Source organism: Bufo bufo, chromosome 11, assembly GCF_905171765.1.
Source record: "Bufo bufo chromosome 11, aBufBuf1.1, whole genome shotgun sequence".
Taxonomy (NCBI): Eukaryota; Metazoa; Chordata; class Amphibia; order Anura; family Bufonidae; genus Bufo; species Bufo bufo.
Genome location: NC_053399.1, coordinates 11,019,435 through 11,039,203, shown reverse-complemented (window position 1 = coordinate 11,039,203; position 19,769 = coordinate 11,019,435). Strand labels below are relative to the sequence as shown.

At 46.5% G+C, this 19,769-nt stretch overlaps 2 protein-coding genes across 2 annotated transcripts in view; one reads left to right on the top strand and one right to left on the bottom strand.

Moving 5' to 3' along the window:
• The window catches only part of NID2 (nidogen 2), a 44,561-nt gene extending 43,216 nt beyond the window's left edge, over window positions 1-1,345 (top strand). Inside the window, 1 exon segment of the mRNA XM_040412214.1 lies at window positions 788-1,345. Within this exon segment, the coding sequence (XP_040268148.1) occupies window positions 788-798 (11 nt within the window). The 3' untranslated portion in view covers window positions 799-1,345.
• Window positions 1,346-3,584: 2,239 nt separating this feature from the next.
• Window positions 3,585-17,996, bottom strand: RTRAF (RNA transcription, translation and transport factor). The gene is made up of 8 exons (XM_040412212.1): window positions 17,843-17,996; window positions 11,790-11,914; window positions 9,730-9,829; window positions 9,239-9,313; window positions 9,002-9,090; window positions 7,474-7,542; window positions 5,783-5,831; window positions 3,585-3,844 (listed from the first exon to the last, which is right to left on the bottom strand). Exons 1-8 carry the CDS (start codon window positions 17,901-17,903, stop codon window positions 3,690-3,692), a joined length of 723 nt encoding a protein of 240 aa, XP_040268146.1. The 5' UTR covers window positions 17,904-17,996; the 3' UTR covers window positions 3,585-3,689.
• Between the last annotated feature and the right edge of the window lie 1,773 nt (window positions 17,997-19,769).

Below are 19,769 nucleotides of genomic sequence, written 5' to 3'. Positions count from 1 at the left end.
CAGGTGGTGGGTCTGACAACCTGCACATCAGATGTTCCTGAGTAGCTCTGGTGCCAAAAGTACCAAGCTCCATCCACTACACCGCTACTCGGGAACAGCTGATCAGTGGGGGTCCTGCACAGACCTGAGTGAATCACGCTTCAGGTCATAGATCTGAAGTCGGTTCGTTCAAACATTTTGTGTTAATGCTTTCCTGAATCTAAAGCCTGGTTCGGTACAGAGGTAGCAGCCCCCGACTTCGGATTCCAAATTTGAAATGTTTTTAAAGATGCAGAAATGAATATAAAATTCATTCATCAAAGTCTTGTGCGACTTGACAGAGGCAATACATTTTAATGCTGTTCGGCCAAAGGTCTCCGGATAGCATTAAAATGAAGCTTTGGATCTGAAGTAGGTTCGTTCAATGATCCAAAGCTCAATTCGCTCAACACTAGTCCTGAGGATAGGCCATTAATATAAAAATCCTGGACAACCCCTTCAAGATCACAATGTTACATTGCTAAATTTTAACTACGGACAGTGAACATGACATGCAAGTTAACACATCCACAAACCGTACACGCGTCAACGCCACTCGCTCAGCTACGAGTTAGCAGCACGACAAACATCTTAATCCTGTACCTTTAAACTGCTTTCCATGTGCCCTGGTGGAGCCTCTGGACGCCATAACAGGGGGTCGTCGTGAGCCATCCATGCTCCATGTCTGGAGACCCTCAATACCTTGTTTTTGGTTCCTAAATATTCCTCAGAATGCCATATGCTCATTTCTGATCATTTTACATTGCAGGCAGGAAGTGATAACCCAGAATACAACGACCAAAAGAAGCCGCCATTGAGGAATCTTCTGCTCTGGCTCCGTTAATAAGGATCACAAAGCGGAAGGAACAACTCAATCATATATGGCAACCAGCACAGATTTCCGTACAAGAAAAAAAAAAAAATTAATCTAAAAAAAGTGTAAAGTTTTTTTTACCTCAGTTTTTACTACTGTATTTTTGTACCTGTAAAAAGGAGTGCGATGCGTCCAGTAACCTGTTTAGCCGCGGAGAGGCGTCGTCTCAGGCCAGAGTTTCATCTGAACTGTTCTGCGTTTACTTTAACTCGAGATTTTAATGGTGCCGATTTTTTTAAAAGTTATTTTTTTTTATATCTTTCCTTAATATTTAGTTTAATTCATATTAAAAAAACAAAATGTCTACTGTGAAATAGCTAACTGTATATGGCTGTGTCATACCTATACCAAACAACAAGCTATAGAATAACTATACACCCACGTGATCCGCTGAAGTCCGTCTGTGCAATGAAACACTTCAGAGAATTCCAATAAAACCCTTTTCTTTATAAACTGGAGGTCTTCATGTTACTAGTAGAGATGAGCGAATTTCATATTTTGACATTCGTTCACACTTCGTTTGTTGGGTAAAGGTGAATTGCGTTATGGATTCCGTTACCACGGACCATAACACAGTTGTATGACAGAATGCTTTTAGAGGCATTCCGTCATAATAGAAGTCTATTGGCTGCAAAACGGATCATGTGTGCATGAGTCCTAATACAGTACCAGGAAAGTGTATGAGATTACACAAATCTCATGTATACTTTTTTTTCTTCCGAGCAGATTTTTAAATATGTCAACTGTTTGAGCAATATTTTTTTTGGTGCACATTTCACCCTTCCATGCAAGGCTGAGATCTGCAGCAAAACCGCATCAAGTAAAGTGGGTTTTGATGCGGAAATGCACAGAATTCCTTGCAGATTTTCTGTTTGTAAACCTGCAGCCGTGTGCATTGTTGTAAACCAAGGCCATTTCAAGTGACCGGTGGTTGCAGATCCAACAATTCCCCGACTCCTCTTCGGTTATCAAAGATTCTCGGCCTGGTACACACTGTGCGCATCTTTAGCCCAAACCACTTTCTACTTGTCTAACTCTGCTCTTGGGATTGGCCAGCAATGTTCACGTGAGCAGTGCTGACCAATCCAAGGGCAGTAGGAGGCGTCGGGCCACCAAGTGCACAGGATGCATCAGATAGACTGAGAAGCAATGCCGCCATCTTGGATGGCAGAAGAGGAGCCTGGAAATGAGTGGATCCGTCACTTAAGGGGTTCTCCGGGAATTAAGAAAATGAAAATACATAAATATTACTTTATTATAAATATATTCTCAAATACCTTTCGTTAGTAAAAATGGCTTGTTTTGTCTAGGGAGCAATCAGGGGAAACAAAATGGCTGCTGTCCTATTAGTGCACACAAAGCCTGTCCTAATCACACAGGAGGACAAGTTACTTAACAACACTGAGGTATAGAGCTGCCTCATCCTCCTCTCCTACTTGTCAGGGATTATGCTCCTGAATACAGATGAGAAGATCTTCAGCTGAAGATCTGTAGGAATAGAGTTCATGAGGAGACATGAAGTACAGACGGACAGACTGTGGTAATGGAGGCTGCATACAAGTGCTGCTGCTCATGAACTCCATTCCTACAGAGATTCAGCTGATGACCACTGTAAACTGTGTTCAGGATCATAACCCCTGACAAGCAGAGCAGAGAGGAGGATGAGGCAGCTCTTTACCTCAGTGTGGTGAAGTAACTTGTCCTGTGTGATTAGGACAGGTTTTGTGTGCACTAATAGGACGGCGGCCATTTAGTTTTTCCTAATTATTACTCCCTAGCCAAAACAAGCCATTATAACTAATGTAAGGTATTTTGGAATATATTTATCATGAAGTAATTAAGTATTTTCATAATTCCTGGAGAAGCCCTTTAAGATAACAAGGAGGGCAGGAGCTGACAGTTTTCAGATTATTGGCAGTTGTGGATTATCAGATGGTGAAAAAAATAATAATAAAATTACTTCTATGCTAAGAGATCCCTTGGGAAGATAGCCCCAAATAACAATGGTTAAGTAAAATGTGCAATGTATCACTTTTTCACAAGGTTGTCTAGGACTAGTGCCTGTGCAGAGGCTATAGCCCACCTGGGTGGAGCCGACACTTTTTCTTCCTAGTGGCAGCTGGGCATATACCCATGCTGCTGTGTCCCCCAATGTCATTCACGAGAAAAAGACGTCGGTTTTATTCTAAAAACAGCACCGCGCTTGTCCATAGGTTGTGTCTGTTATTGCAGCTCAGCACCTTTCACGTCAATGGAGCTGAGGTGCGAGTAGTAGACAACTTATGGACAAGGGTGGAGCTGCTGGCAAAAAGCAACCCCTTTATTAAAATGTACCTCTAATCATAGCAATGTCAGATCACCAGCAACAGCTAAAATGAAGAGGCTGTGAGCTCCCGTATGCTTCATCGATGGAGAATTGCACTGCCCTGAGTGAAGACGAGCACAGTTCTCACTTTATCAATGGCTGATCTCTATGCGACACTAGAACATTACTAAAATGTCCCCAACTGTGCCCTAGTGGAAACTGAACAGAAGGCTCAGGAAAATAACTGCACAGAGCCATAATAGGCCACTGCTATAAATCTGCATGCCCATAGAGTCTTGTGTGGTATGGAGTGCCTACAGCTCTGTAATTTGTCACTGCACGGACTCCACGTGCGGCCTGTCAATAAACCGGCATAAACAGGAGCTACTCGGAAGGGTTTTATTTTACCTTGTGGTACTATACATGAGTGCACGCTGCATGCTGGGTGACTGACTGCAGGTTTGGAAGGGGCACACAAGTCAATGCCTGTCCTCATCTCCCCACTTTTCCCAGTCTGTGGTCTGTCTTGGGATCTGCAATGATCGCCTGAACAGCTACAATGGCCTCGTTAATCTTGGTCTGAAGTTCTCGGAGTTCTTCAACATGAAGTAATCGCAGGATTCGGGCAGCGTCGTTCAGAACGGCGTCTAAGTGACAGACAAGGAAATGTTTAGAGGACATTGTAAGGATTCTCGGTTCAAGAAGGAAAGTGCAGAACACTGGGAAAGCTGTAACGTTTCAGCCTTTTAGAAATCTAAATGTTATGGTTCCAAATTTTCTCACCTTTAAAGAGGTGATTAGGATCCAGTTATGTGATTATGCTCTATCCACAAAATAGGGGATAACTATTAGATTGGTGGGGGTCCCCAGTCACGAGAAGGGGGACTCCATACCCTCTGGAGCACCGCACCGTTCATTTCAGGGTGCTCCATTGGGTATGGGGTCCCTTGTTCTCATGATCGGTGGGGTTCCCAGCAGTAGGACCCGCACCAATCTAATAGTATCCCTTATCCTGTGGATGGGGGATAACTTCATATAAGTAGAATAGCCTGTTAACCCTTTCGTGGCACATTATACCCCCATACCATATATTATTTGATAGCAGGCATGTTGTGAACATACCACCCAAACCTTCAGGCTAATGTCACACATGATGGATTGGGACTTTGACACTTTACATACCATGCGTGTGATTGGGGTACATGCTACATATTTCTGAGGAATCTACAAAGAAAGGAAACTTAAATCCGCACATACATGCCAGAAATCCAAGTGAAGCCTCAGCTTTCTGCTGCGGATCTTGTAATAAATGTGTGCAGGATTTGCAATATTTAAACCCACATGTGTGAATACCCTTGGGCTTCATTCACACGGCCATAATGTGGGTGCATTTTAGCTGCAAATTCTGCGAGCCTAATAACCTAGGAATCTATGATGCTGTAGGTCTGGATCATGAGAGCTGAAGTTGGGACGGGATTTGCAGCTGTAACACGGACAGTGAAATGCGCCAGATTACATACATCTGAATGAGGCCTTACACTGAAAGGGGTTTTCCAAGACTTTTATACTGATGACCCATCCTCGGGATAGGTCATCTGTAGTTAATAGGTGGGGGGGGGTCAGACACCTGGAACCCCTTCCGATCAGCTGTTTGAGAAGGCACCAGTGCTCCAGCATTCTCGCAGCTTAGCCTAAGCCAGTGATGGCTAACCTCCGGCACTCCAGCCTGCTCCATTCATTTCTACGGAGTTCTGAGAACAGCCAAGCAAGTGTACATCTTGCGAGTCATAGTTTTACCACAGCCGGAGTGGCAGAGGTTAGCCATCACTGGAGCACTGGTGCCTGCTCAAACAGCTGATCGGAGGGGGTGTCAGACCCCCACCTAGGGCGAATGACATCATGTTCATTGGTCACATGGCCCAGGTGCAGCCCATCCCCATTGAAGTGAATGAGCCGAGATGTGATACCAAGCACAGCCGCTATACAATGTACCACGCTGTGCTTGGTGAGCAGAGAGAAGGCTGCGGCGCTACTGAGAGCGCTGGTGCCCTCTCAAGCAGCTGATCGGCGGGGGTCATGGGTGTCCGACCCTCACTGATCAGATACTGATGACCTATCCAGAGCATAGGTCATCAGTATAAAGGCCTTATTCACATGGTCCATGTTCGGTCAGTGATTTTCCGTCAGTGATTGTGAGCCAAATACAAGTGTGGGTCTAAACACAGAACAGGTGCAGATCTTTCCCTTATCCGTGTAGCCTCCACTCCTGGTTTTGGCTCAATCACTGACCCTTTAACGGTTTCATGGTTGCCTTCAAAATGAAGAACAATCCCTGCAGTACGCAGCATCCTTCTTCCCTTACACAGGCAGAATCAGGAAACACGTCCTGTGCTCCTAATAGTGCATGCTCTTATAACGCTGCATGGTGGTGTTGTACCATGCCAATTCATACACATTCAGAGAGCCACCAGGGAAGACAGACCGTGCAGAATTATAAAAAAAAAAACAAAAAAAACATGTGGATTAGAAACTAGAAAAAGACAACAGCGCGACTGGACGGTAACGCATTACTAGGGGAGACTCACCTCCAGTGTCGAATCCAAGTGTGTGTTTATCCAGCGCCACCGGAAGACCCTTCAAATACAGAAAGAAGATATTTCATGATCAGATGCTGAACTCTCAGTGCAGGCCGTATCGTCTCACCACCTGCAGGCCCATCAGTCTGGATAGAGGCTCGTCAGGCGCCTCCTAGTGTTTAACCAAGTACATGCGACTACTTGTGCACAGCTGCACTGTCAATAGTAAACTTACATCCGTTCACAGGATGGAAATGGAAACTGCACCTGATGTAAGGAGCAGGAGTTCACTGCAGGGAACTGAGCAGGTGGAGAAGCAATCAGAAGAGCTGCAGAAACCCAGGAGACTGAGGGAAGGGGGGCAGACCTGACAAAAAGCGCTCCATTTCATAGGAATCAGGCCATATGGAAAACGCAAATGTGTAGAAAACAGATGCCTCCTTATACGTGAAGGGTCAGCTTTTTGAGAATTTAGATTAAAAAATAAAAATAAAAAATCTGAAATGGTTTAAAAAGGTATTGTTTGTGATAGAAAGCCGTGTTTTTCCCATTCTCAATCGGCACAACTGTGGTTCATAGGCTGTTTAGTATTGAAGCTCATCTGATGCCCTTAACTGGGACAGAGCTGCAATACTAGACACAACCATGTACAAGAGTGGCGCTGTTTCTGAAGAAAGCAGACGTGTTTTTTAAAGTGCATCTGTCAGCATATTGACAGGACCAGGCAGTGTAAACGTGATCACACCTGGCCCTGTCAAAGTGTAGAGGGTGCAGCAGTTGCAGAGAGAGCAGAGCCTCTAGATGTAACAGCAACGCTCCTAGAGGCTCATTTGCATATATAAAAACATTTTTCTCAGCAATGCGGACACATATGAACATGGGACCAACACTGATGCCTTCAGCTGCCGAGCGCACATGCAACAGGTCAGCCGGTGTCATAGGTATAAAACTGCTGACAGATGCCCTTTAAAAGGAGAATCTGTCACCAGTGACCTCCCTATCCAGCTGTTTGCATAGACACATAGCTGTGATTCACCTGATTAAAACACTGTTCTTCTTTTGTTGATTTGAGGCTCCGTTCCCGAGATATAGGTTTGCTTAATATGCAAATTAGGCCTTTGGTGCAATGAGGGCGTCACCGTCACTCTTGTTGCACCCAAGCTCCACACATTTCTTTAGCCAGCCCTTTACTGCTTTGCAACTGCCTGGCCGTGTGTCAAAGCAGCGGGGGAGGGGCTGGCCACAGAAAGGAATGGAGATTGGGTGCAACAAGAGCAATGGTGACACCCTCATTGCACCAAAGGCCCAATTTGTATATGAAGGAAAAAGTATCATAGCTCGGGAAAGGAGCCTCAGATCAACCAAAGAAAAACTGCATTTTAGTCAGGTGAACCACAGCTATGCGTCTATGCAGACAGCTGGATAGGGAGGTCACTGGTGACAGATTCCCTTTAAAATCTCACACAACCCCTTCAAAGGGCAGTTGTGGATTTGAAAAAGTCTAGATCATTTTACAGAAAGAGCGCCACCCTTGTCTATGGGCGGTATCTTGTATTGCAGCTCTGCGGCATTCAAATGAATCCTTGATAAGAGGAAGATGCTTCACAAACCAGACATTCAGATCTGCAGTTTGTGACAAAGGTGAGCGAGCTCCAGCTTTCCTGTATGAGCCCAGGCTGCAGGTCCGTAAGAAAACTCACCTCTTTAGCGCTGTTGGATTTAGCTACGGCTTCTGTAGATAATCGCTCTTGGACAAGAATCCTTATGGCCTGAAGAGGAGAAACAATCAATGAGCCATCATTTCTCAGACCGATATTATGGACGTTCCCTTCCTGTAGCTTCAGAGGTTGGCAGAAGGTCCATGACAATCCCAGAGCAGTAAAAAGGCAGATTTAGGACTAGAGACTCGGAGGAGCCCCATAGGAGCTTCTAAGTCACGCTGCTCATAGCGGGTGTAGGGGTCGATTTCTGCCGACGGCCAAAGATGGGCTTCTAAAAAAAATGTCTGCATAGTACTCCAGCAATCTTTAGTATAAAGCTGGTGTAAAGAACATCTGTCCTAATAAATCCCCCCTTTTCTGTTTTAGTTCCTCACTATTCAAGAGCTCTGCTTGCTGATAGTGAATGAGAACATTTTTATTTATATGCTCAGGCTTATAGATCTATTAGAAGTACTTAAAGAGGTCGTCTCACTTCAGCAAATGGCATTTATCTTGTAGATAAGGTTAACACACAGGAGTTACTAATGTTTTGTTATTATCCATATAGGACCATTTGCTAGCGGGATTCATTTTTCCATCACATTAAAAAAAAAAAAGTCATTTCCAGGGTTTACAGCCACCGCTGCAGCACAGATACGAGGTCACTGCGACAAGAGCTGCTGCTCACCAAAGAAGCCGGCACTTTTTCCTACAGTGTGTAATCACGACCACCGCTGCTGGATTGCAGGGTGGTCGTAACAATGGAAATGAGCCATGTATAATGTGATGGGAAATGAATCAAGCCTGCAAAGGAAGTAATATGGAGAATCACAACACATTAGCAAGTGGTATTTACCATATTTTTCACTTAAGATGCAGGAGAAAAATAATTAGTTTGGACCCCCAATCTTCATAAGACCACCGATCAGTCTTCACCAATCAGACCCCCCCCCCCCCACAATCTATATTAGACCTCAGATCAGACCCCCAATTCTCTAGACCAGACATGCTCAACCTGCGGCCCTCCAGCTGTTGTAAAACTACAACTCCCACAATGCCGTGCTATAGGATGATAGCTGTAGGCTGTTCGGGCATGCTGGGAGTTGTAGTTTTGCAACAGCTGGAGGGCCGCAAGTTGAGCATGCCTGCTCTAGACGGCACGCTCTTCCGGGCCCGGAGCTGCACTGTCACCTGATGATCCATGGCATCAAGTCCTGATGCTGCACGGGGCCTGGAAGAAGACCAGGGAGCATCAAGCACAGCCGCACTACACTCACTATGCCTCCTGCAGACTAAGGAGCACTTCCATAATGAAAGTGCTCATTAGCAGTCACTTTATAAGACTCCCTGTCATCCCCTCCCCCCTACACACTTTTAGGGGAAAAGAGTGGGTCTTGTGCAAAATATGGTTTTCTACATGATAAATGCCATGTATGTTATCTCACACAAAACATGTAACTACACAGGGCGATACAGACAGGACACGGCGGGGGCACACCGTTATTAACCACAATAAGACTGAACTCACCTTCAGCATCACCAGGTAGTCATCGTGCCTCTGGATCTGTAGAAGGTTTGCTAAGGCCATGACGCCAGCTTTGAAATCCGGATTATTCACTATAAAGGGAAGAAACAAACAAGTCAAACACTGGAAACAAACCAGATGAACGCTCCCGTTTCTGGCTCAGCCGACTTATGATACCAGGGAGGAAGCTGAATGCGCTATATGCAGGAAACCTCCTGTGAAACGCGGTGTGTGACTTACCGTCCAGGTTTATCAGCGGCTCTGCAGGCTTCTGACCTCCGGAGGTGACCGGCTGTGCGTCCTGGTATTTAGCAGCTACAAAGACAAATGACAACTAGGGTTACCATGATATAAAGAGGCCGCACCACGCCAAACCGCACTCAGGATTCAGCACAGGGATCGATAAGTTTACAAAGAGATATTTTGGTATCAGCAAATAAATGTTACTCCTCGGACCATGGAAAGTCATACAAAGCAACTTCTCATGATTTCTAAAAGCTCTGCTTGCTGACATTCAATAGGAACTTTCATTGTTTACTACCGAAGAATAATGATCTGCTCCGGTCATGTGATGGACACACACGACCCGAGCACAAATATGACTGAATTGCATCCCGATTTAAACTCCAGAGCTGCACTCACTATTCTGCTGGTGCAGTCACTGTGTACATACATTACTTATCCTGTACTGATCCTGGATGATGCCGTACATGTCTGATGAGGTCACTCACCGTTGTCTCCATACTCCAGACGTACGGCCAGGCCCAGCAGCCAGTCTATCGCTTCCTGACGCTCCTCTACTTTAAAGGGACACGTGACGTCCTTCAAATACTGGAAAGAAAATTACAGTGAGTTATAAGAAACCTGATCCACATGGGGGCGCCTAATAACCCTAAGACCCCCACCTATGGGAGACCACTTCCTGCTATGTGCTCTAGTATTGGCTTTCCCAGTCCCACTGAAGCCAGAAATCCACTTCCTAGGTCATCAAAAGTGCTGGTTGCAGCTCAGTCAGTCCCCCATACTTTGTACTGCAACTCAACGTGTTCCGATTGGCTGTTGTGTACAAGCAAAAGCTCAGCTCAAGGGAAAAAGAAAAAAATAATAATAATAAAAAAAAAGGATATATTTTTTTTAACGGATGCCATACTCTATAGGGGGGTGCTGATGCCCCAATAGTCTATGGCAGGCATGCTCAACCTGCGGTCCTCCAGCTGTTGTAAAACTACAACTCCCACAATGCCCTGCTGCAGGCTGATAGCTGTAGGCAGTCTGAGCATGCTGGGAGTTGTAGTTTTGTAACAGCTGGAGAGTCTCAGGTTGGCCATGCCTGGTCTATGGCATGGATCAGCAACCTCCGGCACTCCAGCTGTTCAGAAACTACAGCTCTCAGAATGCTTCATTCACTTCTATGGGAGTTAGAAGACCAGCCGAGCAGTTTTGCATACTGGGAGTTGTAGTTTCACAGCAGCTTGAGTAGCGAAGGTTGCTGATCCCTGCTCTATGGGGTCGGATGTCACTCTTCATATACGGAGTGAATCGAGTTGAGTGAATCGAGCTTCGGAGCCTAGATCCTAAGTTACTTTGTTTTAATGCTGCGCAGAAATCCGTCTCTATACAGCATTAAAACGTTTGTGCTTTGGCGAGGTGAAATTCATCATCTCAGACGTCCCGCAATAACTTCAGAATTTGATTTTTAAAAACTTTAAAACCATTTTAAAACATGGATCCAAAGTCGGCTTCGGGAGCAGCTGGTTCCCTCGGTACTGACGCTAACTTTGGATCCATGTTTTAAAATGGTTTTAAAAGTTTAAAAATCAAATCCTGAAGTTATTGCGGGATGTCGATGACAACGAATATCGCCTCGTCGGTGCCCATACATTTGAATGCTGTACGGAGACGGATCTCTGTACAGCATTCAAACAGAAATCAACTTCAGATCTAGGACCTGAAGCTCAATCCACTCATCTCTACACTGCAGCTTCCCCATGATCAGAGCCCCACTTTCTGGTGAGAAGCAGGGCGGCACTACCTTTTGGAATAGCGGTGAATACGCGTCACTATGCCACTGTAATATGTGACCAATAAATCATTCCTTTGATTTACATCTTTGCGAAGTGCCGGCCTTTTCCATTACTACTGAGCTCTACTTTCTCACCGCCCCCCGACAGATGACCCCCCCAGAGTGCGATCATTGCCCATTAACAAGACCCTTTATAGTCCCAGGAGCAAAACAACAATCCTCCTACCGCATCTCGATACTGTGTAAGGCTAAGCGTCCTAGAGCGGGAGGTGGCGGGTCTGCCAGTACCACCACTGGTGCCCACTGCACCCTATATAATGGAATCCATCTCAAACTTCTGTCATGTGTAATCATTGGGGGTCCCCCGACACATATCTCCAACTAGGGCGCGAGACATGATGTGGTCAGAACCTATGAGGCCTTGTGTTCGGCAGGTGCTGAGGCCTAAGGAAAGCCTCTTAGGCTGCCATGAAAATCAGTCATCATTATGGAGGGTCTCATAGGAGGACAGAAGGAGCTTCCACCCTATAATTAATCACTCTGATGACGTGGGGTTAAATGGTCAGGTTCAGAGCGATCACCGATCCCGGGCATTGCAGCAGGGTGCCACCTGTAATACACAGCGGAGATCCGTGGCTGATGGTGCGGCTCAGCTCCGGTCCCAACACTGTACATGCACGGTTTGTGCCAAGGGGTTAAAGAAGACTCCCGCCATCATATGTTATAACGTACAGGTCAGCTGATGTCAGGCGGGGTCACATGACTCACCTTCTCGTACTGTTTTGGCCATTCGCTGCTGTGTATATTCCTTAGATTTCCTCGTTCTTCGATCTTGTAGTGTCGGATTTTCTGATCTTCTAACCAAACAATGAAGTTTCGGAATTCCGTTTCATCTGCGAAAGAGGGAAAATACACAAATCAAGTCAACGCCATCTGTACGGAAATGTGCTTACTGACCACACGGGCGAGACTGGAGCAGTGTATGGGACCAAATGTACTCACAACGCCATGGGCTGGTGTTATAAGGGCAGTGTTCAGTCCGGGAAATACTGCGGTCACAGGGGAGCTTATTTTATGGACTGAACACGCGCGTGTGAGACTGCCCTTACACAAGAGATCCCAGCCGAGCATTCACCTAAATCCAGCACCGTGTAAACCTCCACCCGGACGTCAAGAGGGCGGCAGAAGACAAGTGATAACTCCAGACAAGACGTCAACCACTGGCAGCTGTCAACCAAAGTCACAAAGCTCCACACCGCCATCTTGTGGCTACACCTGGTACTACAGGATTTTCTTGTTGGTCACCTATGTATAATCGGTTCGTTATTTTCCTGTAATCACAGATTCAGATTTTTTCCCCCAGTAACTTAAAGGGGTATTCTGGTTATAACAAGTTATCCCCCATCTGCAAGATAGGGGATAACTATTGGATCAGTGGTGGTCCTACTGCTGGGACCCCCACCAATCACAAGAGTAGGACCCTGTGGAGCCACCATGGTCGTAAAAACGCAGCCACTCCATACATTTGCATGGGGCTTAGTTTAGCGCTTGGCGATCTTCAATGTTCTTATAGAAACGAATAGAGCAGGGGCGCGCTTTTCCAACCAGCTGCTCCATCCATTTTAGTGGGGGCTCCATGGGGTCCTTCATCACTGTGAGGGTCCCAGCGGTAGGACCCCCACCAATCTGATAGTTATTCCCCTATCCTGTGGACAGCAGATGACTTGTACCTACCTGAATATATCGATATTTGTGAGCAAACCGGATGATATACCCCGAGATGAGGCCATGAGGTGTCATTTTTCCACTGCGGCTGTGCGGTCAAATTTGTGGCGGGCGCATGCGCAATGCGATGCCCGCTCCTGGCAGGGCATCGCAATACCTACTGCGCATGCGCCCGCTACCAATTTGACTGCTCAGCCGCAGTGGAAAAAGGACAGAGGAGGGGAGTAAACGGGCGGGCAGAGGCACATGGAGGGCGGGATTATGAGCCGTTGAGGAGGTGCTGCCTGGGGCTCGGAGGATTGAGACGCCGCCATGGGCACTTGAGAGGGCGCATTTACATAATCTTAAAAGTTCATTTTCGGCTAAAAGAAAAACTCCGTTAGATACAACAAAGGTACCGTTTTTAAGTTCTGGGTAGCACATATAACGCTATTTGATCAGTCTAATATGCCCAAATGTGGTGACAGACTCCCTTTAAATCTTCTCTCCTCTTTTACCTTGTTGATTCCCTTTATGTATTTAGCAGTTTCTCTCATATCCCCTCTGTCTCGTCTTTCTTCCCAGCTATACATGTTAAGGTCCTTTAATCTTTCCTGGTAAGTTTTATCCTGCAATCCATGGACCAGTTTAGTAGCTCTTCTCTGAACTCTCTCCAAAGTATCAATATCCTTCTGGAGATATGGTCTCCAGTACTGAGCACAATACTCCAGATGAGGTCTCACTAGTGCTCTGTAGAGCGGCATGAGCGCCTCCCTCTTTCTACTGGTAATGCCTCTCCCTATACACCCCAGCATTCTGCTAGCGTCTCCTGCTGCTCTATGACATGGTCTGCCTACCTTTAAGTCTTCTGAAATAATGACCCCTAAATCCCTTTCCTCAGATACTGAGGTTAGGACTGTATCACTGATTGTATATTCTGCTCTTGGGTTTTTACGCCCCTGGTGCATTATCTTGCACTTATCAACATTACATTTTAGTTGCCAGATTTTTGACCATTCCTCTAGTTTTCCTAAATCCTTTTCCATTTGGTGTATCCCTCCAGGAACATCAACCCTGTTACAAACCTTTGTGTCATCAGCAAAAAGACACCTTACCATTGAGGCCTTCTGCAATTTCGCTGATAAAGATATTAAACAATATGGGTCCCAGAACAGATCTTTGAGGTACCCCACTGGTAACAAGACCATGGTCTGAATATCCTCCATTGACTACAACCCTCTGTTGTCTGTCCCTCAGCCACTGCCTAATCCATTCAACAATATGGGAGTCCATGCTCAATGACTGCACTTTATTGATAAGTCTTCTATGTGGGACAGTATCAAAAGCCTTACTAAAGTCTAGATAAGCGATGTCTACTGCACCTCCGCCATCTATTATTTTAGTCACCCAATCCAAAAAATCTATAAGATTAGTTTGACATGATCTCCCTGAAGTAAACCCATGCTGTTCTTCATCTTTCAATCCATGGGATTTTAGATGTTCCACAATCCTCTCCTTAAAGAGGACCTTTCACTAGATTAAAAAATCTAAACTAAGTATACAGACATGTAGAGCGGCGCCCAAGGATCTCCCTGCACTTACTGTTATCCCCGGGCGCCGCTCCGTTCTCCGGTTATAGCCTCCGGTATCTTCATATGTTCGGCTCCACCCAGGGGAACCTGCCGCAGTCTCCTTCTCCCAGGCTGTAGCGCTGGCCAATCACAGCGCTCAGCTCATAGCCTGAGTGGAGCCGAACATATGAAGATACCGGGAGAACGGAGCGGCGCCCGGGGATAATAGTAAGTGCAGGGGGATCCCTGGGCGCCGCTCTACATGTCTGTATACTTAGTCTAGATTTTTTAATCTAGTGAAAGGTCCTCTTTAAGTATGGTTTCCATTCATTTCCCCACTATTGATGTCAGGCTTACTGGCCTATAGTTGCCCGATTCCTCCCTACTACCTTTTTTGTGAATGGGCACAACATTTGCTAATTTCCAATCTTCTGGGACGACTCCTGTTACCAGTGATTGGTTAAATAAATCTGTTAATGGTTTTGCTAGTTCACCGCTGAGATCTTTTAATAGCTTTGGGCAGGGCTTGATAAAATTTCCTTGGAATCTAGAAGCTAGCTAAAAAAGTTAGGAGCCCCCCCTCCCCCGGTATTAAAATCATTGGTGGGCAGTGCGCCCCCCTCCCCCGGTATTAAAATCATTGGTGGGCAGTGCACCCTCTCCCTCCCCCATCATTGGTGGCAGCAGCAGTTCCGATTGGAGTCCCAGCAGTGTAATGCTGGGGCGCCGATCGGTTACCATGGCAGCCAGGATGCTACAGAAGCTCTGTCTGCCATGGCCAGTTACTCTGCAGCAATATACCTACCTACATGCGCTGTGGCCGCCTGACGCTCCTTCTTGTAACTCACAGGTCTGTGCAGCGCATTGCTTATGCTTATAGTATAGTATAGTTATAATGGGCCGCACAGACCTGTGACGAGTTACAAGAAGGAGCGCCGGGCGGCCACAGCGCATGTAGGTAGGTATATTGCTGCAGAGTAACTGGCCATGGCAGACAGGGCTTCTGTAGCATCCTGGCTGCCATGGTAACCGATCGGCGCCCCAGCATTACACTGCTGGGACTCCGATCGGAACTGCCGCTGCCACCAATGATAAGGGGGGGGGGGGCACCCCCTATCGTACCGCTACTCTGCACATTAATTTATTTATTTTCTTAATCCTCAGACGGCGGCCTGGGTCCTCAGTGGCGTAGATGCCTACGCCACTGGGCTCCTACCTGCTCCGTCCCTCTCCGGCACCTCCCCGTCTCCATCTGACATCTCCCAAGCAGCTCACCTCGTCCTGCAGTCGCAGAGTCACAGTTCTGAAGAGAAGGAGATGCGCCGCAGCAATGAGTAGCCCGAGCGGTACGACGAGGACAGCCTGAGCCAGTAGCGGTCCTCTTCACTGTAGTCTGGGGCGGGCATAGTAGACGCGGACTCCTGCATGACGCCGCGTCTACTCTAAACTTAAAGTGATACTGTCGCCATGGCGACTTGGATTTGTCAAGCCCTGGCTTGGGGTGTATCCCATCAGGCCCCTGTGACTTAGAACCTCTTCCTCTGTAGAGACACCTGCATCAGAAGATTCCTTAGTCTTCCTTCCTAACTGAGGTCCTTCTCCTTTATTTTCCATTGTAAAAACTGAACAGAAGTTTTCATTGAGGCCGTCAGCTAGTTCTATATCTTCTTCCATCGACGTCAACGAGTCAGCCGTCCGCATATTGCATGTTCTACCTCTTTGCGGAAGGGACACACAGACACGGAAAGCAGGCGGATCGTCCGTGTGTCGGTTCTACAAAAAGACAGAACATGCTAAATAAAGTCGATGGACCCCCAAGTAAAAAACAACTGATGCAACGCAGACCGCAAAACGGACACGGCTGTGCGTATGAGGCCTTACTCTTCCAAAAATGTAGTGCGACCTCTGCATCAGTGGGGCATGAACTATTTAGGGGGGGGGGGGGCAATGTGGACGAAACATGACCACTCAAGTCTATGGGTCTGTGAAAAACCACTGACAACACGGATGGCACTCAGTGTTTCTGTCAGTGATTTTTCACGGACCATTTATAGGAGACACTCTGGAAATTAATTTTCAGCCTAGCTGTGTCTGTGGGGAGCAAAAAAAACGGACCAAACACGGATCCTTCACGGATGAACCACTGACCATCTTGTAATAGACATAGATGTGTGAAAGACGCCTTACATTAAAGGAGGACTCCGGTTACCTGAAGTTACCTCCATCCACAGGATAGGAGATCACAATTAGATTGGTGGGGGTCCTACCGCTGGGACCCTCATCAATCACAAGTGCAGCCACTTCTAAGGGCGCTCTGGAGACAGACGAGCGCGGCCCGGGGCAGAGATGCTCAGAAGACGCCAGTGGCTAATTTTTTTCACTGTACACAAATCTCAGAGACTATATCATTATTTTATACTAGGAATTGGGGGGGGGGGGGGGGGGGGGGGGGGGGTGGGATCGGACGACAACTTAAAAAAAATGTTTTCAGGATGACATTTTACTCATTTTGGGCTAAAAATCAGCTTTCAATTGGTCTTTATTAAAAATATTGAGCCGCTCTGTTAGAAAGAGCCTGCTACCAGAGAATCTGAAGGCCGTACAGAGAAAAGGACTCAACATTTTTAATAATAAAAGTGACTTCTAGCTCAAAATGATCAACAATGCAATAATAAAATATATATATATTTTTTTAAATGCCCCCACAAGGAGGACCAACAGCCGTTAGCGCTGCAGTGTAAAGAATGACGGGATCCCTTCTGGTTGCCATGGTTACATTCTCGGTAACCCTCGAGCTTATGGTGTACGTTCAGCGCATGTGGCCGCTTCCTTAGAGAACGATGCACCGCCAAAAACCTCTCCGGAAAGTTTTTTTTGGGGGGCGCTGGACAGCTTCTTAAAAAAAGGGAAAAACCCCCAGGTCTGTGAGGCTGCAATAGAACTAAGGGTGGCAGGTTCCCTTTAGAGCGGCAGCCATGACACTGGATTAAATAGAGCGCAATCTCATGTCTCCTCATGTATCAATCATTAGCTGCAAGGAAATGTATGGACGTCTTCCTGGGCATAACCGTGGCAACCAGAATGAAAACCTCCATCCTTTACACTGCAGGCTGCGTTCTGAAAAACAAGACAATTCTGCACAATAGAAACTTGTTATATTAGACAATTACTTCTTAGTTACTTATTGCTTGGGGCCCCAGTTACAATGACGCCCTGTCAAGGGTCCTCACCCAGCTTTCCCAACGCCCAATGCAGTAATTGCAGGGATATTGTGAGCCTCACAAGGGCACAAACAGGCACATTTGCCATTAGGAGCCCGAGAAAGCTGGGTGACCACCCAGGGGGCGGCCATCATTGAACTAGATTTGGTATCAAACACAGCTTCACCAGAGACTGACAAACAAGGAAAGAGAAATTAAATGTATAAGGACCGCACAGGAGAAACCGCACGGGAAGAGGCACCAGTGTGACTAAGGCCATACGACCCCTGACAGAAGCCACGATGACTGAACCCTCGGCGGGAAGATGCCGCCGCCGCCACCTCACCTTTACAGTTGAAGCCGGCGGGGTTGTGGTAGTCCAGCGCTTGCAGCTTCCTTCGGAACATGTCGTCTCCTCACCCGGTGATCACCTGCCACACTGCAGCTGGAAGACAGCTCTTCACAAACCATCAGCGCGCAGCCGCCCGGCTCGTCCAATCACACGGCCCCAGCGACGCTCCATTCAATCACTGAGAACGTACGTGCGCCCCCTCAGCCAGTCAGAGCGTGCGCTACGTGAAACATCTTATCCAATCACAGCGCAGAGCGCGAACAACCAATCCAAGGCCAAGATCGGGAAGCGTCTGACCAATCACAGCACAGGACGGAGAAGCCCACGCAGCGTCTCGGGAACGCTTTATGGTAACGTCGTAGCGCTATGAGACGCTTAGGTGGGGGCGTGGTTTAGGATGGCCTCTTGGATTGCCAAAACGTCCATTTTGGTTGAGGGTTATGTGCCAGGGGGTAAATTATAATGGAACAGAGAATCATTTCCGGAAGTCATTGCCCCGGAACCAAATCTGGGCCTTGTAATGCATTGACCTGACACAATGGACTGTTTAGCTGCTCACAAATCCCACAATGCAATGTGCATTGTCACAGCGGCTGCATGCTGGCAGATGTAGTGCTGCAGCTGAAGAATTTATTGGCCATTTATAAGGCCATGACTAGGCAGGAACCTAGAAGAGGGAGGGGTTGCTAGGGTGCACAGAGTGGCTTTGGCCCGCCCTCGGTGCACTTACTGCTCATTTTGCATTAGGATTAAAAGTCCCCTTTCTCCAGAATGATGCCACAAGTCGAAGTGAAAGCTATCATTACATTCAGCTGAGATAGTCCTAGAAGGCGCAGTGCCTGCCGTACCAGGGAATGTCCTGCTGACACACTCCCTTTAACCCCTTCATTACCAGGGTGTTTACCCCCCCCCCCCTTCCTTACCAGGCCAACTTTTTTCCGCAGTCACTGAAATGACTCATTTCTGAGCAAAACGACATGAATTTGATATTAGACCTTTAGACATACGTGCTGACTGTCCCCAATTTGGGCTTTCCCCAGCCGAAAATGGACAGGGCTAACGATAACCCCGCCCATAAATTATTGTTTCTGGGCGGAGTTGGGCGTTCCCAGGGGCGGGGTTTTTTCAATGTCCCTATTTTTGCCGACCTAAACATTGGTAAGTCTGCATTCTATGGCAGATGTAATATTAAAATATATCTGTATTGAAGAAAAACTGAAAATTATGAAAAAAATTATTTCTTCTGTTACAAAAGATTTCAAGAGAAAACATTTTGAAAAACAATCCCCATATATTTGCGCCCTGAAATCAGCCGCTTCTTGTGTAATTTATCTACTGGCTCAGCTCATCGCAGGACTTCAGAGGACTGCATTCTGACGGTATTATTCTTCTATCGCTGGTTCTATGGCCCCGTACTGCCAGAGGCTGCACAGCACCAACACATTAGAAACTCCTTCAAAGTGACTTTTTTATGTTGATCCCATAAACCAGGCGTGGCCAACCTGAGGCTCTCCAGCTGTTGTAAAACTACAACTCCCACCATGCCTTGCTGTAGGCTGATACCTGTAGGTAGTCTCGGCATGCTGGGAATTGTAGTTTTGCAACAGCTGGAGAGCCGCAGGTTGGCCATCCCTGCCCTAAAGAATTCATCTTGGGGAAATTTGAACATTTTTTTAATGTTAGCTTTTAAAAAACAAATAAAATCTATAAATGAAAAAAAGTGTGCTTTTTTATATGTTTTACACACACAAAAAAGAGATCTACTAAACAACTAAAACAAATACCTGTTTTTTTTAATAATAGAAAAAGGGAAAAACGTGTGTACGTTTGTATATTTTACACACTCAAAGTCCGCTATACTATTGCTAAACCTAATAGCTATAGCTTTTTATTTTTTTATTATTTAAAATTTATTTTTTTT

What these genes read in the sequence shown, in the direction of transcription:
- RTRAF (XM_040412212.1), bottom strand. Translation starts at nt 17,903, where the DNA reads ATGTTCCGAAGGAAGCTGCAAGCGCTGGACTACCACAACCCCGCCGGC. An exon ending in AATCCAACAGCGCTAAAGAG is followed by an intron (nt 5,832 to 7,473) that starts GTGAGTTTTCTT and finishes CTGTATTTGAAG; the next exon opens with GGTCTTCCGGTGGCGCTGGA. An exon ending in ACTTGGATTCGACACTGGAG is followed by an intron (nt 3,845 to 5,782) that starts GTGAGTCTCCCC and finishes TCTGTCACTTAG; the next exon opens with ACGCCGTTCTGAACGACGCT.